General features: G+C 40.4%; 1 protein-coding gene across 1 annotated transcript in view; it reads left to right on the top strand.

The window, feature by feature from the left end:
* The window catches only part of LOC122077177, a 126502-nt gene that overhangs the window by 56288 nt on the left and 53812 nt on the right, over positions 1-16402 (top strand). The window contains exons 12-14 of the mRNA XM_042643026.1: positions 7849-8005; positions 8101-8462; positions 15647-16110. Of these exons, the coding sequence (XP_042498960.1) occupies positions 7849-8005; positions 8101-8462; positions 15647-16110 (983 nt within the window). The remainder of the gene's footprint in view (positions 1-7848; positions 8006-8100; positions 8463-15646; positions 16111-16402) is intronic.

Raw genomic sequence — 16402 nt, 5'->3', positions numbered from 1 at the left:
AAAAAAAAAAAATGACCAATGGATCTATATCTTTTATTGGATATCCGTTAACAAATACAATTGAGGCGAGAGAAGCTCGATGAGATGCAATAACACTGCAAGGACATCAAAGACCTAACATTGGTCACATCTTATTATATACACTCTACCTTCAACTATGTGATCTCAACTTGGAAGATGAATCACCAGTGGTAGAAGATGAGATGGCACCATTGGAAGTTGAAGATCAACTTGTGGAAAAATTTAAATCGGTTGATCTCCTCAGTGAACCGACCGATTTTATTTTTCCGAGTTACTACTTCACCTATGAACTTCGCGTCGTGGATTTCATAGCATTCGATTGGTGTTGATTCTCCCTTCCTACAAAACTTGTGGACCCATTTTTCTCAACATCGGGGGAATTGATGTAAACAAGTCACTTAATGAGCTTATTTTATTGCAAATAAGCCTTAGGTTGGGTTATGTATGTGTTGAGCCTTTGATCCCATGAGTTTTCTTTGTAGCAGACCACTTTAATGGGCCTAAAATATGGGTAAAAAGTAGAAAAAACGGGATTTAATTCATTAGCTTAGTTAGAGTCCTGTTTTGAGTCTATTTCCTTTGTTATTTCAGTTTTTAGTCAGTTTAGGTTTCTTATTAGTGAATGACTAGTTAGTTACGTACTCCATGGTGGAGTTCTAGTTTAGACCAATTTGGAGTCCAACTCCTATTATGTAATGTCTAGTCCTAATTGGAGTCTAACTCTTAGTTTATGACTACTAGTCTGCCCTCTTTATATAGAGAAGTTAATGTACTCTAATGGGACAGATTTGAAGAATGATGAATGGAGTTAATGTTTGAGAGCCTTAGGGCTATGTGTGATTCCCCTCCCCTTTATGCGATCTCTCCCTCCCTGGTTGGATTTGTGTAATGTCTAAGTGTGTGATCCCTTTCTTCCCCTTCTATTCTAGTTCTTTCCTTCTTCCCTGAGGCCCCTCCATCAAGGACTCTAAAGCCTGAGGTCTAGTTACAGTAGGTTAGTCTAACTGACAAATATAACTTGTAACAAATACCATCCCATGGTATGGAGGTCTATGGACACCATAAACCTCCGACCAACACATACACTCTAATAGTAGTGTTTGCACTTCCCGACCTTATCACATGGCATTATGGGGGTGATCCATTTGATGGATGATCAGGAAGCCATCTCATTGGTGTAAGTTTTAGCCCCAAACAAGCGGAGGAAGTGGTTCAAAATCACAAAGATGCCATTTTGTATGTCTATATTCATTACCCTCTTGTGGCAATTTTGTAAATTTTGAAACTTCGGATCAAACTTCTATTTTTTGGATAGAACTTCGGTTTAAACTTTAATCCATTCCTTATTCATTTCTGGTTGAAATTTTGTGAGGTTTGAGGTCTTCTATCACATGGGCCCACCATTGTGTAGGCATGTGGTAGGGCCACGCAGTGTAAACATCACTTGGCTTGGTGACTTATAGAAGGTCCCTTTTGGGGATGTTTGGAATTTCTATTTGAGGTGAGAAGGGTGTTCTAAGTATGGGCAGAACATTTCAGAATGGGTTGCCATGTGGTAGATTGGATGGGGGCCTAAATTTTATGGACAAGTAGACCCTAAGACTCCCTACTCACATGTCAATTTCAGTCCAACTGACTTTTCCAGATGGCAAAATACATCTTTGAAAATTCAAGACTATGGGAGTGTGCATAGTAGTTATTGGAGTACCATAGCAGAACATAAATATACATGATGATGCATGCCAATGCATAGGAGGGATTTGATTGAACTAGGCTATGAAATTTTGCATGTGGCTAATCCGACCACGTATTCTCTATCCAAGGCCAGAATTTCCACATCATCATTCCCCGTGCCACAATGAGGATGAGACACTTTGGTTTTGAAAATTTTGGTCAATTTTTTTTTTTAATTTAATTTTATGAATAAATAATTCATTACCAAGAGGAGAAGAATATACAAGGGGAAAGGGGGGAGGGAAGGCTTAAGCCAACAAGGAAAAGCCAACCTAGGGGGAATCAACAACAGATTAAAAGCAAAACATCACAATCCAGGGGACAACAACAGGGGGGATGATAGCCATAATGCCATCAAGTGGAGGGAATGAGATCGACCTGCAGGTTCGAAGAAGCAATGATGTGGGTATTTCTAAGGGAGTTGGGAACAGGACGAGCATGGAAGGCTTGGATTTTGGAGGTAACATCGAAGTAGATAGCTTTCCAAATCTTATCCGGAGAGCGAGATTTGGGGGTCCATCTACGAATGTTACGCTCCATCCAGAGATGATTAATGGATGCACAAAAAGCCAGTTTATCAACAGTGTCACAGATGGAAGAACCAGAGAAGGTCATGTCTATCCAGTTCTATTCCCTATCAAAGGGGAGAATTAGTCTCCTAGCTAGCCAACACTTGGAGAGGACAATTTTCCAAACAAAAGAGGAGAAGGAGAAGGAGAAGAAGAGATGGGGGATGTTCTCCATTCCCTGAGATGGAGGCAACATGAAGGGTTGACGGGGATATGGCGATGGATGTGGAAGGATTGGGTAGGGAGACAATTGGTCGGGCATCGTCATAGGGTGAAGCTATGGCGGGAAATATAACCTTTAAACCATAGCAACTTATGCCACAGGACAATCGGGGAAGAGGTTCGGACAAAGGACCAAGCAGAGGCAGAGGAGAAGATCCCATTGGAAGAGGGGTGCCAGTTGCATTTATCTTCTCTTCCTCAATGACCAGGGGGAAAAGGAGGGAGGGAGGTCCATAGATCAAGGAGAGGAGGAGGAGAGGAGGGGGGACCAACCCGTGGGAGAAAGGATAGAGGGGACAAAAGCATTGGGGAGGAGACCAGAAGAGTAGATAACTCTGGGAGATATCTGATGAGACAAGATACCCGAAGGGTGCCAGTGGTCCTTCCAGAGATAGGTGGTCCGACCATTTCCAATGGAGAAGGAAATGGCAAAGAGGGCAATGGGCCTGTGGTCCAGGATCTTCTCCAAATCTAGGAGGCATCAGGAATGGAAGGGGCCATCCAAAGGGAGTTATGCTTGAGTAACCCAGAGAGGATCCAATCGACTTAAATGCTTTTATGCTTGGACACAATTTTCCAAATGAGCTTGAGGACACCCACTAAATTGGCATCCTTAATTCTTCTTATCCCTAATCCTCCCTCTGATTTGGGAAGACAAACCTTCTTCCAACTAAGAGGCTAAAGGAAATTAGAGAATGCAAAGGAGACCGTTAAAAGATTTAATCATAGAGGCAGGGAGGACAAAGGTACTGGACCAATGGAGGTACATGGACTAGAGGACCGACCTTATAAGGGTATTTGCTCTTACTTTGGTCAATTTTTTTTTTTTTTTTTGGGTGGGGAGTGAATAAGAAATATATTATGAAAGAGAAAAAGAAAGAATACAAGCAGCCCTAAAGAGAAGGGGGAGACGAAGGAACAAAACAAAAGCAAAGCTTGGACCTTAGTAGGAGGGGCATGAGGTTGCTACAAAGTAACGGGAAGGCCTCAGGAATCAACAACTAGCTTGTTCCTTGGGGTGTCAATGCCCCCCAGGTGGTATGAGCGAAAAACTTAACTAATTTCAAATGAGATGGTCTCCCAAATTTGGTTTTAGCAATCCAACGATTTTTATTTTTCTTTTTAATATAGCCAAAATTGAGGGCCTTTTAGCCCTTCATCTTTATTTATAATGAGGATACACCATTACAAGATTAGAAACCCCCTTTATGTGGGTGTAGTTTGGCTGCAAAGCAAGTTTTTAAAAAGCAATAGACAATGAAGGTGGAAAGTACATGGAAATAGAAAGTTTTACTTAGCCTAGTTATTTGTTAATGAGTCTAGATTCATTAAGCACATGTTTCATATAATAGATAAGTATTGAGTCATCCTTAGCTAGCATTCCATTTTTGTAATCATTCTCCATCTATAAATAAAGTGCTGGCCTTTATGATTCGATAAGCCAAATCAGTCTTTGGCATCTCTCCTCAACTTGGTATCAGAGCTCAATCCACTTTTGGGTTTAATTTTTTTTTTCCACCTAAGGTTTCTCTTAATCTTCGCCATCGAGGATTCGGCCTCTCCTCCATGTTTAGTATGGATGATTGAACATGTGCTACTCCACACTAACCATCGCCACCACTTGACGACAGTCACCACCGTTCCACCAATTGTCGCCACCACTCCCAGACCCCTGCTTGCTGCTACCTAGGGTACTTACACCTCTGCCGGCCCACCGCCTCCGTAAATGCCTCCTGGCCCCTATCGTCGCCCCTATCGCCTCCGTTGGCCTTTGCCAAGCCCCAACCACCTCCGTCAGGCCCACTTAGGCCCTTCTTGGCCCTTTATCAACCTCGCCAAACCCTCTCTGGTCTTCTAGGCCTTCAGCCTCCCTTTGCCGCCATCACCCATTGTTCCGAGCTTCGATTAGACTTTCTATTGCCCCTTATGCTTGTTGTCGGGTATTAGTTCTCTATACCTTATAGCCCCTTGTGAGGTACTTCTCCTAGAACTTCTTGTTATATTTCTTGGCTCTATGACGTAAGAATCCGTAACTTCCATTGGTACTAGGGGTGGGGCTTTGGGCCGCCTTAGCACTCCCCATCATCACTGTCAGTAGCCAGAAACCACCAAGTTGAATGGACTCAACTATCTTGCTTGGTCGCGCATATATATCTTTACCATCCGTGGTAATCATTTTCTGGTGTACCTGTATGGTGACACCCCTATGCCTTCTGAGGCCTTTGCTAAGGAAAATTGGTTGGCTAATGACAACCTGGTTATGTCCTTTATTTTAAATTCTATGGAACCATCTATCAGTAAGTTTTGTTCTATTGATTTCTACGAAGGATTTGTGGGAAGATGTTAACCACGCATATGGCAGACAATCAATTATGCTCAGATTTATGAGATTTGCCAACAAGTTCGGGAAACTACTCAGAAGGAGCTATCTATTTCTGCCTATTGTTCTGCCCTTAACAGTTTATGGCAGCAGTTGGACTTTTATCACCTTGTACCCATGGTTTTCACCTCTAATGCTGATACATTTAGGAAGGAGCGCAAAATGGAACAGGTGTATGACTTCCTTACTGGTCTCAACCTAGAGTATGACCAGATTCCTGTTGAGTTGCTTAGAAAAGAAACTTTTCCCACACTTTTCCAGATTTATAACACTATTTAGCATGAGGATCGATGCCGTTTAGCCATGATGACACCTGCTGCCCCTCCTTGTTCTACCTGCCAAAGCTACTACCCCTCAAGCTTCCCCTGCTTTGGATTTTACTGGTTCTTCTACTGAACCTGATTCATTTATGAAGCGACTATTGTGGGCATCCTCACCATACCAGGGAAACCTGTTGGGAACTTCATGGTTGCCCCAAAGGAAGTGGGAATGGTGGGAAACAGATCATTTAGGCACTTAGCCCCAGGCTCATCTCTCTCAGACCACAGATTGCACCAATCTGACTTCTTTTTCTTCTAAACAGCTGCTTGCAACTAGGCACTGCAACATCGACCAGGGGACCTTCCACTTCACCTGCTTCCCATCTTGCCTAGTGAGGTATATTTCTTACTCTGGCTCATCTTGGCTTATTGACTCTAGAGCCTCTGATCATATGACCAGCTCCTTGGACTATTTCACACTTATAAAACCTGTTCGGTAAGGACAAGGTCCGAGTAGTCGTTGGTTCATTTCTTTTCTACCCATTGTATTTTTCAAGATTTGGTGACGAGGGCAACGTTTGGATATGGTAGGGTATAGGATGATCTTTAGACTCTTTTACTACTTGGATCCGGGTCTCACTACTGCTTCTATAGTTTTAGCTCATATTTCTCCGGAAGCCAGTGCTCTTAGTCACCTGCAACAATGACATTGTCGTCTCGGTCAACCTTCCTTTCTCATTTTATGTTGTACGTCTTTTGTTTCCCTCTCTAGATAAGCATTGTAATTTGGACCATTTTAATTGTGATATTTATGAATTTGCAAAGCACAATCGGTCCTCTTATTTTCCTAGTGCCAATAGAAATATTGTTCCATTTTCTGTTATTCCCGAGATTGCGCCCATCTCAAAGCATTATTGGCATGTGAGGTTGGATTTGTCTGAAACTTAAACCATGACTAGGTATTGACATGAAAATATATCTACGTAGTATTAACATTTATCAGCTGAGATCAAGGATTAAAGTATCGGTATCGGACTTATCGGTTTTCCAAAATTAAGATACGTATCGGAGCGTATCATATCGTGTCGGGGATATGCTAAAGATACACACATAAATGGATAGGAAACACTTTTGAGTAAAAAAGGAAAAGTTAAATATATGACATGTATTATGCATAAACACTAAAATGGAGAGTATCACACTAAGAGACAAGTATATTTACTTGAAATTGTTGTTGAGGGACTTGATGCTTTGAATCTTTGCTTTACCTTTGTTGAATCCAAGGTTTGTAGTTGTTTATGGGTGTAATATGGATTCTCAACCTTGATTTCCATTTTTGTTAGAGAGAAAAATGGCTGAAAGCAACTTTGGAACAAAAATCCCTCTAAAAAAATAGTGTTTTGCTGAGAAACGACCCTTCTAGGCTATTATATGACCCTACGTACTGTATAGGTATGTATTGGTCGATACATAGCGATTCATACCTATACGTACCGATACTCTACGGAAAATAAACAATCAAGGTGAAATGTACATTTTGGCATGTATTGGTATGTATTTGTGTATCAGTATGTATCATACGATACATATCGATACAAAAGAACTTAAAATTTTTCCATGTACTGTATCGGTAGTATCATATCAATAAGGGCCGACACCGATACGTATCGGCTGATACGATACGATACATACCGATACTTTAAACCTTGGCTAAGATGTGGTAGTCTGGTAGATAATATTGTATCTGCTGGCCTTTTAAGAGTAAAAACTGATCATTTCGAATAATGGCCCTGATCTCAGTTTAAGCTTTTGTACCATATTGGTGTGCGGTTATGTAGCAAGAGTTGAAAACAATGGGGGTGCAACCTATATAAGAAAAACATACTTTAATATTTTCTGCAAGCTACCTACATTTCCACATGGGGTTTTGAGAACTTTTTCTTTTGTGGTTTGGGGGTGGGGGGGGACTACCCCCACCTTGGCTCCACCTCTGTTTGGTGGTGAAGTGCTTCAATGAATACTCTGTTCACAAAATAATGATGATAGCACATGGAGATCAGAGTAGTGTTTGAGAACCAGAATCGGGATCCAGATCAGTCCCAGCCGATTCCTATCCGATCCAGATTGGAATCAGTCTGGATCAGTGAGGAATAGGCAAGAATTGACCCAAATATGCCCTAACCCTAGTTTTTGGAAAGGGATCGGCCGAGCCGGATCTGCCAGAATCAGGATTGGCATCAGCCAATTTTTGAAACTATGGCTCGGAGTTCTTTCACACATATGGGAGTTTCCTAATATGCTGTATCATAATTCATATGTGATGCTTATGAGATCGTAGATTCTATAGCTTGAGATTGTGTAGATTTATCTTTTACACATGGGATACAATTTGCAAGTCTTGGCTACATTAAGGTCTGTGTTTAATACTTTATATTGCTTATTTCACTCTGCTTGCGACTTTAGAGAGTGCCAATATCTTTTTAATACGTCTTGCAATCTTATCCAAAGTTTGCTTGCCATGCAAAATTCTCTCTCACTTCCAAGTTGTTGTAGACCTGCTAGGCGAAAATTGTAATAGAGGTTTGTTCATCTCTTCTTCTTATTTACTTGTGAACTATTGTAGCCGTGAAAGCGATAATTGTCTTTTGATTTATTTGTTCAGGAAAAACCTCCGACTCTTCAAGCAATTCTTTCAGGAGAGACTATACTTTCTTCATCATCTAGGGAGTCTAACAGACAAGGACATAGACAACGTGCTCTTGCTATCTTACATCAGATGATTGAAGATGCTCACATGGGGAAGCGACAGTTTTTGAGTGGTGCTGCTTTCAGGATTTTGTTGATCATTCCCTGATTTTTACATTATGATGGGTATTTTCCCTAAGATTTGTGATTTCCTTGTCTGAAATTTCAGGGAAACTTCATAACCTTGCAAGAGCTCTTGCTGATGAGGACATGGATGCAAAGAAAGGAGAAAGCCCCAATGCTGATCAGAATGTCATATCAATTTTTGACCGGGATGGTGTGCTTGGGCTTGGACTAAAAGCTACCAAACCAACATCCTTTAGGTCAGCAGCTGGAGAAACTAGTGTGCACTCTGTTGGTTATGACATGAAAGATACTGGAAAACGATTCTATGGTCCCCTGAGTTCCAAACCAGCTACATATCTTTCAGCATTTATTCTCTACATTGCAACGATCGGTGACATAGTTGACGGAATTGATACAACTCATGATTTCAACTTCTTCTCTCTTGTTTATGAATGGCCTAAAGATGTAAGTTTTTATAGTTCTTATGTTGATTGTGCAGAGATTTATGGTTTTTCCAGTGTAGAAAGTTATTTTCTCAGCATTGGAAAATTTCTGAACACAAACTTCTCATTTGTGGGGAAACAATTGTTGCTTTTGGGTGATAAAGGTTTCTGATTAATTGGCTTGATGTTATTTAAATTTAATTAGGGGTTTCGTGGAATTTCTCATAGTTTAAGGTTGTGACTCTCTCTCTCTCTCTCTCTCTCTCTCTTCTCCTCTTTTTTCTTCTCTTTCTCTTTTAATATTCCTAGCTTTATACAAATATAATCCACTCTACTGCTCCCAAGAGACTTGGTAAAAATATTTGCAAGATCTCCTGTGTGAACATGACTTATAAAGATAATTCTTTGTTGTAGCTTTCCCGAACAAAGTGCAATCGACCTCAATATGTTTAGTTCTCTCGTGAAACACTAGATTTGATGTAATATGAATAGCAGCCTGGTTATCACACCACAACTGCATAGTAGATGTACGTTCAAACCCAAGTTCAGTCAGCAATTGCTTCACCCACATCAATTCATCAGTGACACCCACCATGGCTTGATACTCAGACTCTATTGTAGACTTAGCCACAACAGTTTGCTTCTTACTCTTCCAAGACACATGGTTCTCCCCAACAAAAGTGCAGTATCCAGTAGTTGATCTGGCCCAATCAGCATCACAAAAACCTTTAATATGTACATGTCCATGATTAGAGAATAGCAAATCGCGACTTGGAGCCTTCTTGAGATATCTCAGAATACGAACAATAGCATTCCAATGGGACATCTGAGGAGAGGACAAAAAATGACCCACAACTAACAGGAAAGGAAATATTAGGTCGAGTCACAGTAAAATAATTTAATTTTCTAGCCAACCTCCGATATGTCTCAGGATCATCCAAAGTATCACCACTTTCAGCTGTAAGTTTTACATTGGGATCTATAAGAGTATCTAGTGGCATGGACACTAACATCTGAGTTTCAGCACAAAATCCAAAAATACTTGCTTTGAGAAAGCGAAATCCCTTTCCTTGACTGAGAATTTCAATAACCCAAAAATATATTAACCTTCCCTGATCCTTAGTTTAAAATTTCTGCTACAAGTGCCCTTTCGAACTTTGGATACCCTCAACATCATCTGCAGTAATTATAATATCATCAATATAAACGACAAGGAATATCATTCCTACCCCCGATTGCCGATAGAAAACTGAGTGATCACTGTTAAACCATGGCAGCCCGAACTCAAGAACTACATCAGTAAACCTACCAAACGATTCTCAAGGAGATTGCTTCAAATTGTACAAAGGGTTTTTGAGCTTGCACACAATGCTAGACTCCCCCTGAGAAACAAACCCCAAAGGTTGTTCCATATAGACTTCCTCATGTAAATCACTATGAATGAATGCATTCTTAACATCACCCTCATAAACCAGGGCATACCTTTTATCTATTGGTTGCCTTCAATCAAGCAAAAGAACCATCGGGTTTGACCTTAACCAAATACACCCAATGGCAACCAATAGCAGACTTACCCGGAGGTAAGGGTACAAGATCTCAAGGCTGATTTTCCTCCAAGGTAAAAAATTCTTCCTCTACACCTGTCCTTCAATTAGGACCAAGGATTAAAGTATCAGTGCGACACCCAAGCTGCTGCTTAAATCTTGCTGCTGCTCTGTTTCAGGTGTGAGAGACGCTGTCTTAGATGCTACTCAGATCTACTGTGAGAGATATTTCTATTCGGGTTTTCGGTGCTACTTAGAGCTGTCGCCTAAGTTGCTGCTTAGATCTGGCCATTGCTCTGTCTCAGGTGTGAGACACTGACTTAGACATTGCTTTGATCTGGTGGCAAAAGGCTGCTGTTTGAGTGTGTTATGTTGCCTCCAGCCAAGCCTCTACTCAGATTGGGTGAGACCAAGAGTGGCTGCTCAGTCCTTGTTGGTCTCGTTAGTTTTCAATGCCCCTTCCAGATCGAATCATTTTCATCGCCAGCGCTTCTGGGTGGACAGTTGCTCGACTGCTACCCCGCTTGGCTAGCAGCCCACAAGGTTGCCAGCTATGTCCTGCTGACAGTCGCTTCATCGTTGCCCTCCGCAAGGCCGGCACCCATTTATGGTAATTTGTGACCACTGCTAAGCTAGTTGCCCCCTCCGTCATGGCCCTCCGCAAGGTTGGCGCCCCTCCACCATGGCTGGCTTCTTGTTGGTGGTGATCCAATTCTTGTCTTGGTAGTTGGAAGTGAAAGTGTGAAGAAATGTTGTACAGGGTTCCACCCTAGTGGCCTTCTTCTTTGTAATGGGTTTCTTAGCCATTTCTTTGCCCATGTGGGCTATGAAGTTTTGTGTTGTGTGGGCTTATTGGCTCTTCTCGTTTAGCCCATGTGGCTTTGGATTTCTAAGTTGTATGGGCTTCATGCTTCTTTGTTAGCCCATGTGGGCATTGGTTACCCTTTTGAGGGTTTGTATCTTCCCTTCGGGGTTGTAATCTCCTTCACATTTTCTTTTTAGAACATTTATCATGCATAAAAAAAAAGTATCGGTTGCCATATCGGTTGGTTAAATTTAAGATATTTATTGGAGGGTATCGTATTGGATAAACGCTAAAGGTATGCACATAAATGGATGGAAAACACATTTTTATAGACTTTTGCATTAAAAAACAGTAAAAAAAAAAAAATTATATAACATGTACTATGCATAAGCACTAAAATGGAGAACACCATACTGAGAAACGAGTGTATTCAAATTGTTTAAAACGATTAGGTTTCTTAAATGTAGTAGTGGTATATTGTCAACTTTCTAAGAAAATTTAAAATCTATGAACAAATTGATGCAATAATTCATTTTTTATGCAATGTATTTTGTTTTACCTAAATCTATTCAAACATAGAAAAAAAAAAAAAAGTAAAACAAGCTTAATTATTTGATCTTGCCATCTAGCTTCTATATAAAATACTGCTAGAACACTGCAAAAGGGATGGCAGTGTAGAGGCATTGTCTAAACCGAGTCTATGGCAAATGAAGAACGAAAGATAATGACAAAGAAGAGTTGGGGTGAATTCATCTAGTGCCATTGACCTTTGCCTGAGAACCATTGGCCAAAGTGACACTGGAAAAAGATTTCTGGAAAGAGGAAAATATAACTGAGACTCCAGTTATGTGGTTTGATGCACCTGAATTAATGATATAGGGACGAGAAGAAGAGAAACATGTAATAACACTACTTGTTTGGACAAAAGTAGTAGTGGAGGTCTGAGGGGCTAATAAGTCCGAAACTGAGTATACCATGCATATTCATTATCTGTCATCTCAACCATCTTACCCTCAGATTTTCCAGGTTGGGTGGAAGGTTCGATACTTGTTGTAGAATTGGCAAACTGTTTCTGAGAAGGCTTTCCATTAAGTTTTCGACATAAATGTTGGATGTGTCTTGGTTTACCACAATGGTGGCATGTTTGTACTAGTCTTGAACCATCTGAAGTGTTGGAATTACCAGTAGTCTGCCTACTATTCCCATTTCCAGTGCCACATGTACTAGCACGATTATTGTTTTGAGACACAAGAGCAGAGCTATTTGTTGGTGTAGGATCATAAGAACTCTCTCGAGATACCCGTAAGACATGGGAAAAGTATTTGCAAGTGATGCCATTTTATCACCTCCAAGAATTTGAGAACAAACGGAGTCACCTCCACCCAAAACTCCCATAACTTCAAGTTGTTCCCTCCGATTCTGCATCTGTTGCACGTTACTACAATAGGAAGTAGAGAATTTAGTTCTTCGTACATCCTCTTAAAATCAGCAAAGTATTGGGTTAGAGGACGACCCTCCGATCAATCTGATAGACTCTTGGGGAAGCTCATAGATACAAGAGTGATTGTTCTGTCTATAATATAGAGTAGTCAAATATTCCCACAATTCCTTTACAGTGTCGATATGGGGAACAAATACAATATCGACAATAGAATTTTCCATAGAGTTCAGGAGATGCCTAGAATTTGTGCATCAACAATATCCCAAGTAGTATCTATAGAAGATTTAGTCTTTGTTAGATGATCCTGTTCACGACTAGTTAACAACAATTGCAAAATTTTCTTCTATTGTTGAAAATTGGCAGCCCCCTGTAAGATTCTTCTTTGTGTTCCTATGAGAGGATGAGGATACAATCTCAGTCACCACATTCTTTGCCTCTGCCATTGACACAAAGAAATCAGCAAACAATCAAGAACCTGCAAAAATCGATCTCCAAAGCCTTGCTCCAAAGAGAAATCGGTCATGAAATCCTGACAAAGAAAATCGATTCCTCAAACACCCTACCAAAATCGATCAAAAAATCCTGACAACGATTGTTCATGAACTAGCCTCTAAAAGCAATCAAACTGCAGCATAGGGTGTTGCGCCCCTCCAAAACAAGAACCTAAAGAAACCACAACTCAGAATTATGATTATTGAATCAATATTGATTGAAAAAACCTTAGAAGAACGATGAACAACATCGTAAGATGAAGGAGTAGCAGCACCTAAGGATCATGGCTCTGATACCATGTAAATAATAAAAGATCAAGAGAAAAAAAAAGAGGACAGAAGAGAGAGAGAGTTGTTGTTTAACTTGGGAGTCGCAACCTTAGGGTTGGTTTGGACTACCCACTTCATTCAATATATATGTCTCATGCACTGGGTACACCCTTTTTTACTAACAAGGGCATAACGGAAAATAACAACCAAAGAAAACACGAAGGATAAAACTGGTTCGGCTAGTGATTGTCGTTCGACTACAGTGTATTGTACGTTTGTTGGGGGTAATCTGCTTACATGGAATAGTAAGAAACAAATGAAAATTTCCAAGTCAGCAGAGTACAGAGCCATGGCTCATATTACTGCTGATCTAATGTGGCTTAGGTCTCTTCTTGAAATGGGTTTTCCTGTGCCTACACCAATGAAGATGCATTGTGATAACAGTTATATATATATAATCCTAGTAATCCAGTTTATCACGAGCGGACCAAAGGCATTGAGGTGGACTATCATTTTGTTCCAGATGTTGTGTTGAAGAAGCTAGTGGATGTAGAAACGCAACCCTAAAACGATGCAGAAGATAATGGAAAAACAGAACAAAAAATGCACACAGATTTACGAGGTTCGGCAAGGTTGCCTACGTCCTTGGTGAGATGATATTTTGTTTCACTATCAATGGAGAAAAGGGTTATAGTGCTCGTCTTCACACCTATCAGTATTGCTTGCATTACAGAGAAAGAAACCCTCGCTATAAATATATAGCGAAAAACCTTAATCTGTAAAGCTACACCATCCTGCCTGTCGAGGCATTGCACCAGTACTCCCTAGATTAAACTGTGACGGAATATAAGACATCGTACACCAACAAGTGGAGACTATTTGTTTCTTCTTCAGATCAGCTAGTTGATATATTTACTAAGACCTTATTGCCACTTTGCCCCTAGTTTTCGTAATTTCTGTAACAAGCTGAGCATGGGTTACCTATATGCTCCAGCTTGAGGGGGAGTGTTGAAGTTTTAGATGCATTTTTGTCCTGTCGGGATTAGTGTCCATTTTATCATTATAATAAGTAGGTTAAAGGTATTTTAGACCTCTAACCTAAGTACCTAACTCTCTTTTAGTCATATATATATATATATATAAGGGATGAGGGGCCGGCAAGTGGGACCTAACACACTATCGCAGCCTGCCTCTCCGAACTATTTGTTGGCCTCTTCTCTTCTCCTCTCTTTGTTCTTCTTTCTTCTTTCTTTTCTCTTTCTCCTTTCTTGCTCTTGGTTTGATTACTTAGATTCTGATTTTTAACATGATGTATATGTATCAATACAATATGATATAATTATGTTACTGATGACCTAATATTAGAAAGCCAACATATAACTGTGAGTCTAATAGCATATAATAAAGAAAAGAATTACAGAGTTTACATGTATTATACTTTCTTCCCCCCCCCCCCCTTCATATTCATGATTCCATGCATTTCAGTGGATCAAAACTCTGTAAACAAGCCAATAAAACAGTCAGAAAAAGAATCAATTTTGTGGTCAGATCATAAGGTGGGCCAATGCGCCTAAGAGACAACGAGGTGACTAAGGCAGGGGCTGTTTTGTGTGTGTTTTGGATGGGGGGGGGGGTTGAAATAATCTTTCATTTCATTAAACTATATTCTGAGAAGGAGAATCAAAATATCAAATTATTGGTACATGGCTTATTGTAGAAACTTCCATTCATCCCAAAATGTGTAAGTAGCTAATGGCCAGATATATCCATATAAGTGTAGCTATAAGCTCTCAATTTTCATTTTACACCTGGGCTTTGAAGGCTGGTTTTGGGGAGGGGTGGTCTGTTAAATAATTTTCCTTGACCGTTAGTTCAAGTGTTAAAACTGATGTTACTGAAATAGCCTTTTTTTTTTTGTTTTTTTGGGGGGGGGGGGTTGTGGGGTGTTGCTCACTGTGGACATTCTGGGAGATAATTTTTCTTAAGGGAACAGCCTTAACATTTATATGGATGGAAACTCAGCCCAAGAAAGGAATCCCAGGACCTTTTCAAAACCACCAAGGCCCAGGCACCTTTCAAATCAAGCATCAAATTATCTGGCCGACTGCTGACACGTATGTTGACTTCTTCCTAGATGTTATTAGATTGAGGGAAGTTTTTTCCTCAGGCAACTCAATGCCTCGACCATCCTGGTCCATTTGTGCATGTTGAACTTTATTATGGGCTTCTTTACTTGCAGTGCTTTGGGTGTTTGCTTTCTATATTTAAAAGATCTTGTATCAGTCAAGCTAGCATGTCTGATTTATGTTTAGCACATTTTGGTATGAATGAGTTTCATCACATGTTCAGAAGTCCAAGTATCTTATCCCTTTGGCTATGTAACAAGGACATGACAAATAATTCACCCAAAAAAAAGGACGTGACATATTTGGTGTCCGTTATGGTTATGAGGTAACTGACATGGCAACTCCTGACAGCATATGATGTATGTAAATCATGATGATCTTTTTACTGTGGGCAATTTCCTTGGTGCAGCTATGATTCTGTTTCCTTGTCATTCCTATGTGCATAACTGCATTTTGTATGCTGTAGCCTTAAAAGATATTTCCTGTAGGGTGCATATATGTATCAAATGGCCTTGTGATTATTTTTCAGCTTTTAACTCGTCTGGTGTTTGAGCGGGGCAGCACCGATGCAGCTGGAAAGGTGGCAGATATAATGGGTGCTGATTTTGTGCATGAAGTTATATCAGCATGCGTGCCTCCAGTTTATCCATCACGATCTGGTCATGGTTGGGCATGCATTCCCGTGCTACCTACCTATTCAAAGACAAGCCTGGAAAATAAAGCATTTTTTCACTCTTCTAAAGAAGCAAAGCCTAGTTCATACATCCCTTCATCAGTGACACCTGGAAACCCTCTTTATCCTTTGCAACTTGATGTAGTGAAACATTTGGCTAAGTTGTCTCCTGTGAGGGCTGTGTTAGCATGTGTTTTTGGCAGTAGCATGTTATACAGCAGTAATGATTCGTCTATATCTAATTCCTTGAATGGTGGATCAGTGCATGCACATGATGCTGACAGGATGTTCTATGAGTTTTCTCTAGATCAATCAGATAGGTAAGAAGTTATAAAGTACTACTTGCCTAGAGGCGTTGACCACATCTTCATCTATTTGATATTGGAGGTAGGTTCCCAATTACCTGATATGCAATAGACATTCCCCCTATTAGTGGGGTGCTGGCCCAATTTGGGTACCTTGTCAGTGGTCAAGTTCATTGCAGAATTGGGTCTTGATGACTGATTTACGATTTGGGTCCAATTCAGTTAGCCTGTACCCATTAGCTGATAAACCTTTTAGATTTTTTATTTTTATTTCTTAGATGGGTAAAATTTAGAAAGGGGGGGGGGG

This window comes from Macadamia integrifolia, chromosome 4, assembly GCF_013358625.1.
Source record: "Macadamia integrifolia cultivar HAES 741 chromosome 4, SCU_Mint_v3, whole genome shotgun sequence".
Taxonomy (NCBI): Eukaryota; Viridiplantae; Streptophyta; class Magnoliopsida; order Proteales; family Proteaceae; genus Macadamia; species Macadamia integrifolia.
Note: the sequence above shows the minus strand (reverse complement) of the source record. Positions and strands in the feature narration are given on the sequence as shown.